This window comes from Pleurodeles waltl, chromosome 3_1, assembly GCF_031143425.1.
Source record: "Pleurodeles waltl isolate 20211129_DDA chromosome 3_1, aPleWal1.hap1.20221129, whole genome shotgun sequence".
Taxonomy (NCBI): Eukaryota; Metazoa; Chordata; class Amphibia; order Caudata; family Salamandridae; genus Pleurodeles; species Pleurodeles waltl.
This window is the reverse complement of record NC_090440.1, coordinates 321,477,061-321,496,880: the sequence shown is the minus strand read 5'-3', so window position 1 is coordinate 321,496,880 and position 19,820 is coordinate 321,477,061. Positions and strand designations below refer to the sequence as shown.

General features: G+C 47.9%; 1 protein-coding gene across 1 annotated transcript in view; it reads right to left on the bottom strand.

Moving 5' to 3' along the window:
• Window positions 1-19,820, bottom strand: part of AP4E1 (adaptor related protein complex 4 subunit epsilon 1) — a 246,052-nt gene that overhangs the window by 10,319 nt on the left and 215,913 nt on the right. Inside the window, exon 19 of the mRNA XM_069222475.1 lies at window positions 13,962-14,152. Coding sequence (XP_069078576.1) covers window positions 13,962-14,152 — 191 coding nt within the window. The remainder of the gene's footprint in view (window positions 1-13,961; window positions 14,153-19,820) is intronic.

Below are 19,820 nucleotides of genomic sequence, written 5' to 3'. Positions count from 1 at the left end.
GAACTAAACGGAATCTAGAGCACACAGCCACTTCCCTCGGTGAAGTGAGAGCCTCCCGCGACTCCCCATCGTCTAAGTCGCCCAGATCTCGCACCCATTGGCACTTCACATTACCAAAAACATTAGGGGAGTTGTTAATGAGTTTTCGGTATGTGAGAGAGATGGCCTTCCTGGGCATATATTCTGTTAGTAGGTGCTCTTCGAGTGTGGAGGACTCTGGGGGGGTCCATCCCTTTTGGCAGTGCTGTGCACAGTGAGCGCCTGATTTGTAAGTATCGGAACACTTCTGTGGGTGCCAGCAGGTATTCTGCCAGGAGATCCGAGAAGGAAAGGACTGTGCTGTTCCTCCACAGATCCCCCACCTTTGCTATTCCGATAGTATCCCAGTTGTGAAAGCCTCTGTGTGCGCCCAGTGTGCCCTATCGTGCATTATCCCTCACTGGGGTGGCTTGTGTGATCATGTTTTTCCAACCCAGAGAATGAACGGTTTCGCACCAAATGGTAAGAGTTGCCCCTGTGGGAACGGGAAAGGTCCGGGACTTGACTCCTCTATATAGTGCTCGCTGGAAATCCTCAGGTTGCATGGTCTTGTGGTCTATTCGATAAGGCAACTCAGTTTCCGGGAGATGGACCCAATGATTAATAGGTATCAGTTGTGTTGCTCGGTAATAGGCCGGCATGTCATGCAGCCCAATGCCTCCATCATACCAACTCCTAGAGAGTTTTTTGGTGGCTATACGCGCAGGGCCTGTGTCCCAGAGCAGGGAGCGAAGCGCACCTCTGATGTTTCGAAAGTAGGGGACGGGGACAGGGTGTCGTAGTTTGGACTCTTGCTCTGAGAAAGACTACTGGTTTAAGGATGACAGTACTTTTGTTTGTAGGCAACTGCGTCTTTCCTACAACAAGTCACAACTGTTGTCCCAACCTTACCGGCTCACAAGCAGCACCTCACCAGAAACACAATAGTAAAAGGTGATTTATGGCAGCCGTTTACGCATGGACTCGAAAATAAGATATCTCAGGGACTGTCGTGGTTAAACGGAGATTACCCTTTTCTCACAGATATATTATGTCTCATACAAACACAGGCAATGACACAGATGCAGGAAAGTTACAATAGTTTTTATTTAACATAACTGCAATTTGCGATAAGTTGCATGGGCAGCAATGATTAGGATAATGAATAAAGCAAGAAACAGTATTGTGAATACGAGAGTCATTATTACAAAGACCCCCACCATCTTGCAATACATAGAAAAGATATATGAGATGTAATATGCCCTAATACCCTAATGTGAAAAGGCCTAACCTCCTACCTAAAGGAGAGCTGGGTTTGTTAAACCTAATCCACCAATGCCATGTCCATGAGAGGAGCCCCCAACCCTCGTTACCTTGGAATGAGGTCTCTATCTCAGACTCCGCAGGGACACGAAGACTGGGTCAGCGTCAATACGACTGCAGCATCGTTATCAGCGATGGTGGCGATGCCCTCTGGTCGGAATCCCTCTGATTATCTGTCTAAAGTGAGATGTATTTATACAGATCTACAAGGTCCCCTGACGTAGGTGTGTTCCTAAACAATAGATAACAGACATGCTTGGGACGGCAATTAATATCAACAATCCCTCGAAAGTATGGAGAGGGAAAATCCCTAAGTGTGAACACCTACTGTTTGTTTTGATCTTGACACCTTGGCACGGTGGCACTGATAATGTTACCCATAACAAGTGGCCTATCTATAAACAAGGCAGCCATCTTAGAAGAGATAAATAATTAAATGGGCTAAGACAGAGCAAGCTAAGTAGGTTAAAAGTCACTAGGTGACGGGGGCACGAGTCTACAAGCCAGAGGCTAAGCTAACTCCTGTTATCCCATTAAAACGAACTAGGATTCACTACAAGGGTGGGGTGTGTTCTGGAGAATGAATAAAAAGCGAGACAAGGCCATCATTTTAAATAAGGCTGCCCTGCCTAGCAAGGACAGTGGAAGGGATCGCCAGCGTTCTACGTCTTTCTGTAGGAGCATCAGTTGGGGTATCAAATTGCGGGCTCTAAATTCACTCTGGTCCATAGTGACGTATATTCCTACGTATCGGAAGCCCTCTGCGACTATTCGGTGGAGCATCCGGCTGGTAGGCCCAGAGCCACGCCGCAGAGTAGGTATATCAGAGAATTATCCCAGTTAATAAGGTAGCCTGAGTAATCGCTGAATTGTGAATTAGGACATGAAGTATTCTGTCAAGTGTATGTGTGGGGTCCGTTATATATAGTGAGATTTAGTTTGTGTATAGATACCCTGTCCTCCCAGTCTTGTCCATTTCAGTCCTCTGATTTGGGGGTAGCCATGTATCCAAGCCACCAGCGGCTCAAGAGCTAGGGCGAAGACTAGGGGGAGGGCAGTGGACAACCCTGTCTCGTGCCCTGCAGCAGTCAGAAAGGTGTCGATGTATTTTTATTCACGGTTACTTGAGCCAAGGGCTCCATGTAAAGGAGCTGAACCCATTCCATAAAACGGGTCCCAAAACCGAATAGCTTAAGAACCTCAAATAAATATGGCCATTCAGCGTATCGAAGGCCATCCTTGCATCAAGGGAGAAGACCAAGGCGCCTTCATGGAATCGAGGCACTGGGCCCAGGATGCTGTAAAGATGTCTCAAGTTAAGAGTTATGTTTCGTCCCGGCATAAAGCCAGACTGATCTGGGTGGATCAGGGAGAGGAATCACCCTGAGCAAACGGGAGGCCAAATGCTTAGCCAGGATTTTTTACTTCCACGTTGAAGAGTGTAAGGAAATGCCTCCTTGGCATGGTTACCCCCTGACTTTTTGCCTTTGCTGATGCCAAGTTATGATTTGAAAGTGTGCTGGGACCCTGCTAACCAGGCCCCAGCTCCAGTGTTCTTTCCCTAAACTGTACTTTTGTCTCCAGAATTGGCACAACCTTGGCACCCAGGTAAGTCCCTTGTAACTGGTACCCCTGGTACCAAGGGCCCTGATGCCAGGGAAGGTCTCTAAGGGCTGCAGCATGTCTTATGCCACTATAGGGACCCCTCACTCAGCACATACACACTGCTTGCCAGCTTGTGTGTGCTGGTGGGGAGAAAATGACTAAGTCGACATGGCACTCCCCTCAGGGTTCCATGCCAACCTCCCACTGCCTGGGGCATAGGTAAGTCATCCCTCTAGCAGGCCTTACAGCCCTAAGGCTGGGTGCACTATACCACAGGTGAGGGCATAGCTGCATGAGCACTATGCCCCTACAGTGTCTAAGCAAAACCTTAGACATTGTAAGTGCATGGTAGCCATAAGAGTATATGGTCTGGGAGTCTGTCAAACACGAACTCCACAGCACCATAATGGCTACACTGAAAACTGGGAAGTTTGGTATCAAACTTCACAGCACAATAAATGCACACTGATGCCAGTGTGCACTTTATTGTAAAAATACACCCAGAGGGCATCTTAGAGATGCCCCCTGAAAACATACCTGACTTCCAGTGTGGGCTGACTAGTTTTTGCCAGCCTGCCACACACCGGACATGTTGCTGGCCACATGGGGAGAGTGCCTTTGTCACTCTATGGCCAGGAACGAAGCCTGTACTGGGTGGAGGTGCTTCTCACCTCCCCCTGCAGGAACTGTAACACCTGGCGGTGAGCCTCAAAGGCTCACCCCCTTTGTTACAGCGCCACAGGGCATCCCAGCTAGTGGAGATGCCCGCCCCTCCGGCCACTGCCCCCACTTTTGGCGGTAAGGCTGGAGGAGATAATGAGAAAAACAAGGAGGAGTCACTCCCCAGTTAGGACAGCCCCTAAGGTGTCCTGAGCTGAGGTGACCCCTGCTTTTAGAAATCCTCCATCTTGTGAGTGGAGGACTCCCCCAATAGGATTAGGGATGTGCCCCCCTCCCCACTAGAAGGAGGCACAAAGAGGGTGTAGCCACCCTCACGGCCATTAGCCATTGGCTATTGTCCTCCCAGACCTAAACACACCCCTAAATTGAGTATTTAGGGACTCCCCGAAACGAGGAAGAGAGATTCCTGCAACCTAAAGAAGAAGGACTGCTGACCTGAAGCCCTGCAGTGAAGAAGGAGACGACAATTGATTTGGCCCTAGCCCCACCAGCTTGTCTCCCTACTTTGAAGAAAACTGCAACAGCGACGCATCCAACAGGGTCCAGTGACCTCGGAAGCCTCAGAGGACTACCCTGCATGTAAAGGACCAAGAAGCTCCCGAGAACAGAAGCCCTGTTCAAGAAACTGCAACTCTTTGCAACAAAGAAGCAACTTTTAAAGACCACACGTTTCCCGCTGGAAGCGTGAGACTTTCCACTCTGCACCCGACGCCCCCGGCTCGACCTGCGCGAAAACTAACACTACAGGGAGGACTCCCCGGCGACTGCGAGCCCTAGAGTAGCCAGAGTTGACCCCCCTGAGTCCCCACAGCGACGCCTGCAGAGGAAATCCAGAGGCTCCCCCTGACCGCGACTGCCTACTTCAAGGAACCCGACGCCTGGAAAACACACTGCACCCACAGCCCCCAGGAACTGAAGGAACCGAACTCCAGTGCAGGAGCGACCCCCAGGCGACCCTCTGCCTAGCCCAGGTGGTGGCTACCCCGAGGAGCCCCCCCCCTGTGCCTGCCTGCATCGTTGAAGAGACCCCTGGGTCTCCCCATTGATTCCTATTGAAAACCCAACGCCTGTTTGCACTCTGCACCCGGCCGCCCCTGTGCCGCTGAGGGTGTACTTTCTGTGCCTGCTTGTGTCCCCCCCGGTGCCCTACAAAACCCCCCTGGTCTGCCCCCCGAAGTCGCGGGTACTTACCTGCTGGCAGACTGGAACCGGGGCACCCCTATTTCCGTTGAAGTCTATGTGTTTTGGGCACCACTTTGACCTCTGCACCTGACCGGCCCTGAGCTGCTGGTGTGGTAACTTTGGGGTTGCCTTGAACCCCCAACGGTGGGCTACCTTGGACCCAACTTTAAACCCTGTAAGTGTTTTACTTACCTGTGAACTTAACAATTACTTACCTCTCCCAGGAACTGTTGATTTTTGCACTAGGTGTCCACTTTTAAAATAGCTTATTGCCATTTTTATCAAAACTGTACATGTTTTTGTGATAATTCAACGTTCCTAAGATACCTGAGTGAAATACCTTTCATTGAAAGTATTGTTTGTAAATCTTGAACCTGTGGTTCTTAAAATAAACTAAGGAAATATATTTTTCTATACAAAAACCTATTGGCCTGGAATTTGTAGTTGAGTGTGTGTTCCTCATTTATTGCCTGTGTGTGTACAACAAATGCTTAACACTACCCTCTGATAAGCCTACTGCTCGACCACACTACCACAAAATAGAGCATTAGAATTATCTCTTTTTGCCACTATCTTACCTCTAAGGGGAACCCTTGGACTTTGCTTTGTGCACACTATTTCTTACTTTGAAATAGTATATACAGAGCCAACTTCCTACATTGGTGGATCAGCAGTGGGGTACAAGACTTAGCATTTGCTTGACTACTCAGACAATACCTGATCACACAACTAAAATTCCAAAAATTGTCATTAGAAACAGATTTTTGAAATTTTAGCTATTTTTCTAAAATTTTTTAAAATCCTGCTAGGGCCTTGGGTTAGTCCCTGTTAGCATTTCTTTTAGAGTTTAAAAGTTTTTGTTAAATTCTGGATTAAGTTCTAGAGAGAGTTTTAGATTCTTAAAAAGTATCCCAACTTTTAGAGAAATAATGTCTGCTGCAGAAGAGACAGTGGTGGAGCTCAACCTCACACCTTACCTGCATCCTAGGATGTCCGAGCTAAGGACTGTCTGCAGAATCAAGAAACTAAAAACTGGATCAAACCCTACCAAAGTACAGCTCCAGGAGCTCTTGGCAGAATTTGCTAGAGACAACCCCTCTGAAGATATCCTTACAGAGGATGATGCTAGTGAAGTGGAGGACAATCTCCCCCCTCCACTCCTAGTTAGGGAGAACAGGGTTCATCCAAAACTGACTCCACAAGTGATAGTCAGAGATGTTGCTTCTCTCACAGGAGAGTCCAACAGCTCTGGAAGCATTGAGGGCAGCCTCAATGAAGATGACCTCCTGCTAGCCAGGATGGCCAAAAGATTGGCTTTGGAGAGACAGCTCCTAGCCATAGAAAGGGAAAGACTAGAGATGGGCTTAGCTCCCATCAATGGTGGCAGCAACTTAAATAGGGTCAGAGATACTCCTGACATGCTATAAATCCCCAAAGGGATTGTAACAAAATATGAAGATGGTGATGATATCACCACATGGGTCACAGCTTTTGAGATGGCTTGTGCAACCAGAGAGGTAAACAAATCTCACTGGGGTGCTCTCCTTTGGGAAATGTTCACTGGAAAGTGTAGGGATAGACTCCTCACACTCTCTGGAAAAGATGCAGAATCCTATGACCTCATGAAGGCTACCCTGGTTGAGGGCTTTGGATTCTCAACTGACTACAGGATTAGGGTCAGGGGGGCTCAAAGATCCTCGAGCCAGACCTGGGTTGATTTTGTTGATTTCTCAGTCAAAACACTGGATGGTTGGATTAATGGCAGTTGTGTAAATGATTATGATAGGCTGTACAATCTGTTTATGAAAGAACACCTTTTAAGTAATTGTTTCAATGATAAACTGCATCAGCATCTGGTAGACCTAGGTCCAATTTCTCCCCAAGAATTGGGAAAGAAGGCAGACCATTGGGTCAAGACTAGGGTGACCAAGACTTCCACGGGGGTGACCAAAAGAAAGGGGTCACAAAGACTCCCCAGGGGAAGAGTGTTGAGACATCCAAGGGTAAAAGTAAAGAGTCTTCTACAGGGCCCCAAAAACCTGCTTAGGAGGGAGGGTCCAAAGCCTCTTCACAATCCAATTTTGGGTGCAAGGGTAAAAACTTTGATCCCAAAAAGGCCTGGTGTCGTAGCTGTAATCAGCAGGGACACCAAACTGGAGACAAGGCCTGTCCCAAGAAAGGTTCCACTTCCACTACTATCCAGTTAGCACTGGAATAGCCAGCCTCCAGGTGGGATCAACAGTGTGCCCAGAGCAAATCAGGGTTCACACTGAAGCTACATTAGTTTCTGAGGGTGGGTTGGACTTAGCCACACTGTCTGCTTGGCCCCCTAATATGCAAAAATACAGGCAACAACTCTTGATTAATGGGGCTAGTGTAGAAGCCCTGAGGGATACGGGTGCCAGTGTCACCATGGTGACAGACAAACTAGTTTCCCCAGGACAATACCTGACTGGACAAACTTATCGAGTCACCAATGTTGACAATTAGACTAATGTACATCCCATGGCTATGGTAACTTTAGAATGGGGAGGGGTCACTGGCCTGAAACAGGTGGTAGTCTCCTCTGCTATCCCAGTAGACTGTTTGCTTGGAAATGACCTGGAGTCCTCAGCATGGGCAGAGATAGAATTAAAAACCCATGCAGCCATGCTGGGTATCCCTGAACTGGTGTGTGTCAAGACAAGTGCACAGTGCAAGGCTAAGGGTGAAAAAGAGGTGTTGGAGCCTGGAATAATGGCCCAACCCTCCAAGAGAAAAGGAAAGAAGACTGGGGAACCAGCTTCAACACAGCAAAAGAAAAAGAACCTATCTTGCCAGGAAGAAGTTCTGCCCTCTGAGGGAACTGAGCCCATGGAGTTGGAACCTTATTAGGTTGAACTCTTAGGCCCAAGGGGACCCACAAGGGAACAGCTGTGTAAGGGGCAAGGACCCTGTCCCTCTCTTGAAGGCCTTAGGCAGCAAGCTGCTGAAGAGACCAAAGGAAAAATCAGTGGAACACATAGGGTCTATTGGGAAGATGGACTCCTTTACACTGAGGCAAGAGATCCCAAACCTGGTGCCACTAGGAGAGTGGTAGTGCCTCAGGAGTTTACAGAGTTCATCCTGACCTTAGCCCATGATATTCCACTTGCTGGGCATTTGGGACAAACCAAGACTTGGGAGAGGTTAGTCAACCATTTCTATTGGCCCAACATGTCCCAGAAAGTAAAGGAGTTTTGTGCCTCCTGTGCCACATGTCAAGCCAGTGGTAAGACAGGTGGCCACCCAAAGGCCCCCCTCATTCCACTTCCAGTGGTGGGGGTCCCCTTTGAGAGAGTGGGAGAGGACATAGTGGGTCCACTTGAACCTCCCACAGCCTCAGGGAACCAGTATATCCTAGTATTAGTGGATCATGCTACTAGGTACCCTGAAGCAATTCCCCTGAGGTCCACTACTGACCCTGCAGTAGCCAAAGCACTCATTGGTATCTTTACCAGAGTGGGATTTCCTAAGGAGGTGGTGTCTGACAGAGGTACCAACTTCATGTCAGCATACTTGAAACACATGTGGAATGAGTGTGGGGTGACTTACAAATTCACCACACCATACCATCCACAAACCAATGGTCTTGTGGAAAGATTCAACAAGACATTGAAGGGCATGATCATGGGGCTTCCTGAAAAGCTCAAAAGGAGATGGGATGTCCTCTTGCCATGCCTGCTTTTCGCCTACAGAGAGGTGCCTCAGAAGGGAGTAGGGGTTTCCCCCTTTGAACTTCTGTTTGGCCATCCTGTAAGGGGACCACTAGCTCTTGTTAAAGAAGGCTGGGAGAGACCTCTTCATGAGCCTAAGCAAGATATAGTGGATTATTACTAGGGCTACTTTCCAGGATGGCAGAGTACATGGAAAAGGCAAGTAAAAACCTTGAGGCCAGCCAACAACTCCAGAAGATGTGGTATGACCAAAAGGCTGCTATGGTTGAGTTTCAGCCAGGGCAGAAAGTCTGGGTTCTGGGGCCTGTGGCTCCCAGGGCACTTCAGGACAGATGGAGTGGCCCTTACCCAGTGCTAGAGAGAAAGAGTCAGGTCACCTACCTGGTAGACTGAGGCACTAGCAGGACCCCCAAAAGGGTGATCCATGTGAACCGCCTCAAACTCTTTCATGGCAGGGCAGATGTAAACATGTTAATAGTTACAGATGAGGACCACGAAGCTGAGAGTGAACCTCTCCCTGATCTCCTCTCCACTGACCCTAAAGATGGCTCAGTAGATGGAGTGATCTATTCAGACACCCTCTCTGGCCAACAGCAAGATGACTGTAGGAAAGTCATGCAACAGTTTGCTGAGCTCTTTTCCCTAACCCCTGGTCAGACACACCTGTATACCCATGATGTGGACACAGGAGACAGCATGCCTGTCAAAAACAAACATTTTAGACGGTCTGACCAAGTTAAGGAAAGCATCAAAGTGGAAGTCCACAAGATGCTGGAATTGGGAGTCATTGAGCACTCTGACAGCCCCTGGGCTAGCCCAGTGGTCCTAGTCCCCAAACCTCACACAAAAGATGATAAGAGAGAGATGAGGTTTTGTGTGGACTACAGTGGACTTAATTCTGTCACTAAGACAGATGCCCATCCCATTCCAAGGGCAGATGAGTTAATTGACAAACTAGGTGCTGCCAAATACTTGAGTACCTTTGACTTGACAGCAGGGTACTGGCAAATCAAAATGGCACCAGGAGCAAAAGAAAAGACAGCATTCTCCACCCCTGATGGGCACTATCACTTTACAGTGATGCCCTTTGACTTAAAGAATGCCCCTGCCACCCTCCAAATGTTGGTGAATCAAGTCCTTGCTGGCTTGGAGTCCTTTAGTGCAGCTTATCTTGATGATATTGCTGTCTTTAGCTCCAGCTGGCAGGATCACCTGGTCCACCTGAAGAAGGTTTTGCAGGCCCTGCAAGCAGCAGGCCTCTCTATCAAAATTTCAGGTAGGGCAGGGTACTGTGGTTTACTTGGGACACCTTGTAGGTGGGGGCCAAGTTCAGCCACTCCAACCCAAGACCCAGACTATTCTGGACTGGGTAGCTCCAAAAACCCAAACTCAAGTCAGGGCATTCCTTGCCATGACTGGTTACTATAGGAGGTTTGTGAAGGGATATGGATCCATAGTGACACCCCTCACAGAACTTACCTCTAAGAAAATGCCCAAGAAGGTAAACTGGACTATAGAATGCCAACAGGCCTTTGACACCCTGAAACAAGCTATGTGCACAGCACCAGTTCTCAAAGCTCCAGATTACTCCAAGAAGTTCATTATGCAGACTGATGCCTCTGAACATGGGATAGGGGCAGTACTGTCCCAGACAAATGATGATGGCCTTGACCAGCCTGTTGCTTTCATTAGCAGGAGGTTACTCCCCAGGGAGCAGCATTGGAGTGCCATTGAGAGGGAGGCCTTTGCTGTGGTTTGGTCCTTGAAGAAGCTGAGACCATACCTCTTTGGTACTCACTTTATAGTTCAAACTGACCACAGACCTCTCAGATGGCTAATGCAAATCAAAGGTGAAAATCCAAAACTGTTGAGGTGGTCCATCTCCCTACAGGGAATGGACTTTATAGTGGAACACAGACCTGGGACTGCCCATGCCAATGCTGATGGCCTTTCCAGGTTCTTCCACTAAGAAAATTAAGACTCTCTTGGGAAAGGTTAGTCTCATCCTCTTTTTTTTGGGGGGGGGGGGGGTTGTGTAAGGAAATGCCTCCTTGGCATGGTTACCCCCTGACTTTCTGCCTTTGCTGATGCCAAGTTATGATTTGAAAGTGTGCTGGGACCCTGCTAACCAGGCCCCAGCACCAGTGTTCTTTCCCTAAACTGTACTTTTGTCTCCACAATTGGCACAACCCTGGCACCCAGGTAAGTCCCTTGTAACTGGTACCCCTGGTACCAAGGGCCCTGATGCCAGGGAAGGTCTCTAAGGGCTGCAGCATGACTTATGCCACCCTAGGGACCCCTCACTCAGCACATACACACTGCTTGCCAGCTTATGTGTGCTGGTGGGGAGAAAATAACTAAGTCGACATGGCACTCCCCTCAGGGTGCCATGCCAACCTCCCACTGCCTGTGGCATAGGTAAGTCACCCCTCTAGCAGGCCTTACAGCCCTAAGGCAGGGTGCACTATACCACAGGTGAGGGCATAGGTGCATGAGCACTATGCCCCTACAGTGTCTAAGTAAAACCTTAGATATTGTAAGTGCAGGGTAGCCATAAGAGTATATGGTCTGGGAGTCTGTCAAACACGAACTCCACAGCACCATAATGGCTACACTGAAAACTGGGAAGTTTGGTATCTAACTTCTCAGCACAATAAATGCACTTTATTGTAAAACATACCCGACTTCCAGTGTAGGCTGACTAGTTTTTGCCAGCCTGCCACACACCGGACATGTTGCTGGCCACATGGGGAGAGTGCCTTTGCCACTCTATGGCCAGGAACAAAGCCTGTACTGGGTGGAGGTGCTTCTCACCTTCCCCTGCAGGAACTGTAACACCTGGCGGTGAGCCTCAAAGGCTCACCCCCTTTGTTACAGCGCCACAGGGCATCCCAGCTAGTGGAGATGACCGCCCCTCCGGCCACTGCCCCCACTTTCGGCGGCATGGCTGGAGGAGATAATGAGAAAAACAAGGAGGAGTCACTCCCCATTCAGGACAGCCCCTAAGGTGTCCTGAGCTGAGGTGATTCTAACTTTTAGAAATCCTCCATCTTGCAGATGGAGGATTCCCCCAATAGGATTAGGGATGTGCCCCCCTCCCCACAGGGAGGGGGCACAAAGAGGGTTTAGCCACCCTCAGGGCCAGTAGCCATTGGCTACTGCCCTCCCAGATGTAAACACACACACAAAGTATTTAGGGGCTCCCAGAACCGAGGAAGAGAGATTCCTGCAACCTAAAGAAGAAGAAGAAGAAGGACTGCTGACCTGAAGCCCTGCAGTGAAGACGGAGACGACAACTGATTTGGCCCCAGCCCCACCGGCCTGTCTCCCTACTTCATAAAAAACTGCAACAGCGATGCATCCAACAGGGTCCAGCGACCTCTGAAGCCTCAGAGGACTGCCCTGCATCTAAAGGACCAAGAAGCTCCCGTGAACAGTGGCCTTGTTCAAGAAACTGCAACTCTTTGCAACAAAGAAGCAACTTTTAAAGAGCACACATTTCCCGCCGGAAGCGTGAGACTTTTCACTCTGCACCTGGCTCGACCTGCGTAAAACTAACACTACAGGGAGGACTCCCCGGCGACTGCGAGCCCGTGAGTAGCCAGAGTTGACCCCCCTGAGCCCCCACAGCAAGGCCTGCTGAGGAAATCCAGTGGCTCACCACCTGACCGCGACTGCCTGCTTCAAGGAACCCGACGCCTGGAAAACACACTGCACCCACAGCCTCCAGGACCTGAAGGAACCGAACTCCAGTGCAGGAGCGACCCCCAGGCGACCCTCTGCCTCGCCCAGGTGGTGGCTACCCCGAGGAGCCCACCCTGTGCCTGCCTGCATCGTTGAAGAGACCTCCAGGTCTCCCCATTGATTCCTATTGAAAACCCGATGCCTGTTTGCACTCTGCACCCGGCCGCCCCTGTGCCGCTGAGGGTGTACTTTCCGTGCCTGCTTGTGTCCCCCCTGGTGCCCTACAAAACCCCCCTGGTCTGCCCTCCGAAGTCGCGGGTACTTACCTGCTGGCAGACTAGAACCGGGGCACTCCTATTTCCATTGAAGCCTATGTGTTTTGGGCACCACTTTGACCTCTGCACCTGACCGGCCCTGAGCTGCTGGGGTGTAATTGTGGGGTTGCTTTGAACCCAACTTGGAACCCTGTAAGTATTTTACTTACCTGTGAACTTAATTACTTACCTCCCCCAGGGAACTGCTGATTTTTGCACTGTGTCCACTTTTAAAATAGCTTATTGCCATTTTTATAAAAACTGTATATGCTATTGTGATAATTCAAAGTTCCTAAGATATCTGAGTGAAATACCTTTCATTTAAAGTATTGTTTGTAAATCTTGAACCTTCTTAAAATAAACTAAGAAAATATATTTTTCTATATAAAAACCTATTGGCCTGGAATTTGTAGTTGAGTGTGTTTTCCTCATTTATTCCCTGTGTGTGTACAACAAATGCTTAACACTACCCTCTGATAAGCCTACTGCTCGACCACACTACCACAAAATAGAGCATTAGAATTATCTCTTTTTGCCACTATCTTACCTCTAAGGGGAACCCTTTGACTCTGTGCATACTATTTCTTACTTTGAAATTGTATGTACAGAGCCAACTTTAGGGACTGCTCCCTCAAAGACCTTTGAATGCAGGGCCCGGCACTCTGAGCACAACTTCGGGTCGTGGTAGTGCTCTAGACACCACAGGCACACAATTTGTGGATCCGTTATCGACATTGCTCAATGGCAGGATCCACAGGGATTGAATCCAGTCTTGTGCGAAGACATCCTTGTTGCACCAGGAGTGACGACGCTCCAAGCACCACAAATAGACGAGGTGCCGATCCGTCACAGACATCGGCTGGTGATAAGCAACATAGGGCATAAAACCCATAGTGAATGATGACATCATATGCACACCAGGAGGTAAACCTAAAAAATGTTTGACAAAAAGTTGAAAAAGTTCAGTAAAAAACAACTGAAGGGTAGTTACTCTCTCGGTTCAGCGCTGGCTGGCACAGAAAGAAAAGAACTGACGTACAGGTACTGCAGAGAATTCAAAGGTAAAGAATCTTCAACTAGAAGTCCCTATCATATAAACAGTTCTGAGCCAACAAAAAACTGGCAACACCTGAGCGCAGTTTTGCAGACGCCTTGCCCACCAAAGAGCTCTGCTTTTATTTCAGGATATTTTCACAAACTAAATCCTCATTACAATAAACACTCTTCCTCCACCTCCTCACAACTCTCACTCTCCAACCACTAAATCCCCATCACTGTTGACCATGTTCACCCCACCATTGGAATAATTACCAGTCTTGCCAATGGTTTGCTCTGCACAAGAACTGTCCCAAAAAAACACAACAATGTTTAGATCCTCCAGTTTCTAAAAAATATCAAAATGTAATTCTCAGAAGGCATTTCAAAAGAAACTGTAATTGAAAATATTGCAATAAAGTACCTCATAAGATCCAAGAGAAGCAAAGTCAAGGAAAACTCGAGCTGAGTGTGGATCTCTGGTTCCATTTGGTATTGAATGTGACCAAGGATAGCTGCCTGGGTACAAGGCTGTTTCATCTCAATGCAAACTTGGTACACATCAAAAGTTTGTGATTTGATCTGTGAGAAATGACAGCTGAGATTGTCCACAACCTAGAAATTAAATTGAAAAACAGATTAAAATATTGTTTACTACATGTCCATACATATCATTCAGAAAAACAAGATTACTTAACTGTACTAATTAATATTCGGATGCATTTAGTTGCATATTCATTGCTTTTCAAACAGGTTCAAGTGCAATGCTGAGAGAGAATATGTTCTCATGCAGTTGTAATGCTATGGTGAGTCTATGTTGTCAGACAGATATCTCATAGCTTAAGCTAGAAGGAAACGATCCCCTGGATTATACACAGCACTGCTGCATCTTTTACTCAGTTCACTAAATTCTTCCTATCACCGAGGTGACACAAACATTCTGAGGTAAGATGTATGGACAAACAGAATCTGTAGATAAAACCAAATTACCAATAACTGATTTCTTTCAGCAGAAATTAGTTCCTCTGCGTAGGAAAATGGACCTTGTTGCAGTTAGCCCACCACTTTTTGCTGGATATTGATGCTGACTTGAATGAGAGTGTGCTGGGATCCTGCTAACCAGTCCCCCAGCAACAGGGTTAAAATGTACCGTTGTTTCCACAATTTGCACACCTCTGGCACATAGAAAAGTCCCTTGTAAAAGGTACCAGTGGTACCAAGGGCCCTGTAGCCAGGGACGGTCCCTAAGGGCTTAAGCATGTGTTGTGCCACCCTAAGGGACCCCTCACCAAACACATGCACAATGCTATTGCAGACTGTGTGTGTTGGTGGGGAGAAAAAGGCAAAATCGACATTGCATCCCCCCCCAGAGTGCTATGCCCACACAACACTGCCTGTGGCATAGGTAAGTCACCCCTCTAGCAGGCCTTACAGCCCTAAGGCAAGATGCACTATACCACAGGTGAGGGCATAGCTCCATGCGTCATATGCCCCTACAGTGTCTAAGTCCATTAGTAAGTGTAGTGTGGCCATATTAAGTATATGGTCTTGGAGTTTCACATTTCCAACTCCACAGCTCCATAATGGCTTCACTGAATACTGGGAAGTTTGGTACCAAACTTCCCAGCACAATAAACTCACACTGATGCCAGTGCTGAATGTGGTTCTAGGTTCTAAAAATAAATTAAGGAAATATATTTTTGCTATATGAAAACCATTGGTCTGGAGTTAAGCCATTGGGTATGTGCTGCTTCTATTGTGTGTGTGCAACAAATGCTTTGCACTACCCTCTGATAAGCCTATCTGCTCGACCACACTACCACAAAAGAGAGCATTCGTATTATCTACTTTAGCCTCTGTTAAGCCTCTGGGGAACCCCTGGATTCTGTGCACACTATATCTCACTTTGATATAGTATACACAGAGGCAGCTTCCTACACTCTGCAAATTCTTAACTTATGAAAGATATCAAAAGCAATACTATATACATTTGCAATAAAAATACTTTTAGAAGGCACAACTCGGATAATATATAGAAAAAGAAGGCACTACACTTAAATATCAAACATTACCTCCACTCAAGAATCATGGTAAAGCAATATGTTTGAGGAAGTATGTAGAGAAGATCAAGAGGCCACACCTGAAGAGGTCTAGAATTAGAATGCAATCAAAGTGAAACTTACTTTTTTGGAATGAGCAATAATCACTTAGGGGAACACTGTTTGCTACTTTAATGCTACTATTCATCATCTTAGTGCCTACTGAAACACCACCAGTGCATTGAATAATCCTCAATATGAAATGGACAACAGCCCATTCTGGACTACATTCACTAATCCTACATTAAAAATAAATCAATCGTTAGGGACATATTTCTGTAGTACTTCCTCCCTACTAGTTTGATGGAAGAAGAGGAAAGCTAAGCAAACAGTCATGACCCCCAATATATTTGTATGCAAATCTGAACATTCAACCAACTCACTAATCACTGAATCTGCAACCAATTGTCCGTGATAACAAAGCAGAGAGAACAATTCTCCTCTCATAAGCCGATGTGAATGTATGCTTTGAAGCAGTTGATTTTCTAGTTAACCTTTTGATTTTCAAACTTGTTCTTAACAGAAGAAACACACATACTGTGTGTTATCTATTAGACAAGATCATTTACAGCTGCAAAAGTGTTCATACTTATAATGCTATTCTACTGGTGCGAGCAAATGACCACATAGGGCCACTGTCATATAGTATCTATCTGCTGCGGCTGCAAGACGGACAAATGTGCACAAGAAGACAGAAACTGGAACCAAGCGTATGTAGAGCAAACAATAAATCATCATTCCCTAAAACTGTCACAGTCTGATCAACTGAAAGTCTTAAATCATAACATCATGCACCTGACCGCAGCCTCAGATTCTCTGGGCCAGCACTTGGCATGATTTCTTGTGTTAAGAAAGCCCAGATGGGTGGTTGTGCTTTTGGATTCCGAACCTCCAAGCTCTAGAACACCCTTCCCCACTTTTTGAGACTAGAACCTGTTGAGGCTATGTGAGAAAGTAGCCTCTTTCTAGCCTTGTTACCCCCACTTTTGGCCTGTTTGTGAGTGTATGTCAGGGTGTTTTCACTGTCTCACTGGGATCCTGCCAGCCAGGGCCCAGTGCTCATAGTGAAAACCCTATGTTTTCAGTATGTTTGTTATGTGTCACTGGGACCCTGCTAGCCAGGACCCCAGTGCTCATAAGTTTGTGACCTATATGTAGGTGTTCCCTGTGTGGTGCCTAACTGTCTCACTGAGGCTCCGCTAACCAGAACCTCAGTGGTTATGCTCTCTTTTTACAAATTGTCACTAACAGGCTAGTGACCAATTTCACCAATTCAGATTGGCATACTGGAACACCCTTAAAATTCCCTAGTATATGGTACTAAGGTACCCACGGTATTGGGGTTCCAGGAGATCCCTATGGGCTGCAGCATTTCTTGTGCCACCCATAGGGAGATCTGACAATTCTTACACAGGCCTGCCAGTGCAGCCTGAGTGAAATAATGTCCACGTTATTTCACAGCCATTTACCACTGCACTTAAGTAACTTATAAGTCACCTATATGTCTAACCTTTACCTGGTAAAGGTTGGGTGCTAAGTTACTTAGTGTGTGGGAACCCTGGCACTAGCCAAGGTGCTCCGACATTGTTCAGGGCAAATTCCCCGGACTTTGTGAGTGCGGGGACACCATTACACGCGTGCACTATACATATGTCACGACATATGTATAGCGTCACAATGGTAACTCCGAACATGGCCATGTAACATGTCTAGGATCATGGAATTGTCACCCCAATGCCATTCTGGCATTGGGGAGACAATTCCATGATCCCCAGAGTCTCTAGCTCAGACCCGGGTACTGCCAAACTACCTTTCCCGGGGTTTCACTGCAGCTGCTGCTGCTGCTGCTGCTGCTGCCAACCCCTCAGACAGGTTTCTGCCCTCCTGGGGTCCAGCCAGGCATGGCCCGAGAAGGCAGAACAAAGGACTTCCTCAGAGAGAGGGTGTTACACCCTCTCCCTTTGGAAAAAGGTGTCAGGGCTGGGAGGAGTAGCCTCCCCCAGTCTCTGGAAATGCTTTGATGGGCACAGATGGTGCTCATCTCTGCATAAGCCAGTCTGCACTAGTTCAGGGATCCCTCAGCCCTGCTCTGGCGCGAAACTGGACAAAGGAAAGGGGAGTGACCAATCCCCTGACCTGCACCTCCCCTGGGAGGTGCCCAGAGCTCCTCCAGTGTGCTCCAGACCTCTGCCATCTTGGAAACAGAGGTGCTGCTGGCACACTGGACTGCTCTGAGTGGCCAGTGCCAGCAGGTGACGTCAGAGACTCCTTCTGATAGGCTCCTTCAGCTAGCCTATCCTCTCTCCTAAGTACCCTCTTTTCTGGCTATTTAGGGTCTCTGCTTTGGGGAATTCCTTAGATAACGAATGCAAGAGCTCATCAGAGTTCCTCTGCATCTCTCTCTTCACCTTCTGCCAAGGAATCGACTGCTGACCGCGCTGGAAGCCTGCAAAACTGCAACAAAGTAGCAAAGACGACTACTGTGACCTTGTAAAGCTGATCCTGCCGCCTTCTCGACTGTTTTCCTGGTGGTGCATGCTGTGGGGGTAGTCTGCCTCCTCTCTGCACTAGAAGCTCCGAAGAAATCTCCCGTGGGTTGACGAAATCTTCCCCCTGCAACCGCAGGCACCAAAGAACTGCATCACCGGTCATCGGGTTTTCCTCCCAGCACGACGAGCGAGGTCCCTTGAACTCAGCAACTCTGTCCAAGTGACTCCCACAGTCCAGTGACTCTTCAGTCCAAGTTTGGTGGAGGTAAGTCCTTGCCTCCCCACGCTAGACTGCATTGCTGGGAACCGCGTGTTTTACAGCTACTCCGGCTCCTGTGTACTCCACGAAGATTTCCTTTGTGCACAGCCAAGCCTGGGTCCACGGCACTCTAACCTGCATTGCACAACCTCCTGAGTTGTCCTATGGCGGTGTGGGACTCTCTTGTGTAACTTCCGGTGAGCACCGTTTCACTCCACTTCGTAGTGCCTGTTCCGGCACTTCTGCGGGTGCTGCTTGCTTCTGAGAGGGCTCCTTGTCTTGCTGGACGCCCCCTCTGTCCCCTCACGCAATTGGTGACATTCTGGTCCCTCCTGGGCCACAGCAGCATCCAAAAACCCTAACCGCGAGCTTTGCAGCTAGCAAGGCTTGTTTGCGGTCTTTCTGCGGGAAAACACTTCTGCACGACTCTTCACGACGTGGGACATCCATCCTCCAAAGGGGAAGTTTCTAGCCCTTGTCGTTCTTGCAGAATCCTCAGCTTCTACCATCCGGTGGCAGCTTCTTTGCACCCACAGCTGGCATTTCCTGGGCATCTGCCCACTCCCAACTTGATCGTGACTTTTGGACTTGGTCCCCTTGTTCCACAGGGACTCTCGTCTGGAAATCCATCGTTGGTGCATTGCTGGTGTTGGTCTTTCCTGCATAATTCCCCTATCACGACTTCTGTGCTCTTTGGGAAACTTAGGTGCACTTTGCAGCCACTTTTCAGGGTCTTGGGGTGGGCTATTTTCCTAACACTCACTGTTTCTTTACAGTCCCAGCGACCCTCTACGAGGTCACATAGGTTTGGGGTCCATTCGTGGTTCGCATTCCACTTCTAGAGTATATGGTTTGTGTTGCCCCTATCCCTATGTGCCCCCATTGCATTCTATTGTGACTATACATTGTTTGCACTGTTTTCTATTGCTATTACTGCATATTTTGGTATTGTGTACAAATATCTTGTGTATATTTGCTATCCTCATACTGAGGGTACTCACTGAGATACTTTTGGCATATTGTAATAAAAATAAAGTACCTTTATTTTTAGTATATCTGTGTATTGTGTTTTCTTATGATATTGTGCATATGACACTACTGGTACTGTAGGAGCTTCACTCGTCTCCTAGTTCAGCCTAAGCTGCTCTGCTAAGCTACCATTTTCTATCAGCCTAAGCTGCTAGACACCCCTATACACTAATAAGGAATACCTGGGCCTGGTGCAAGGTGTAAGTACCCCTTGGCACTCACTACAAGCCAGTCCAGCCTCCTACAGGCTACTTTCAGGAAAAAAAAAAAAATCCTGGCCGTTTAAACAGAGTTAAATTCCCACAGTCCTCACAGTTGTTTGGCACAGGTCTTATGCCTTGGATGCCTTTCTCTTTCATGGTCACTGCTAGCTGCTTGCGCTGTTCTTTTCTTGTTCCTACAGGGTA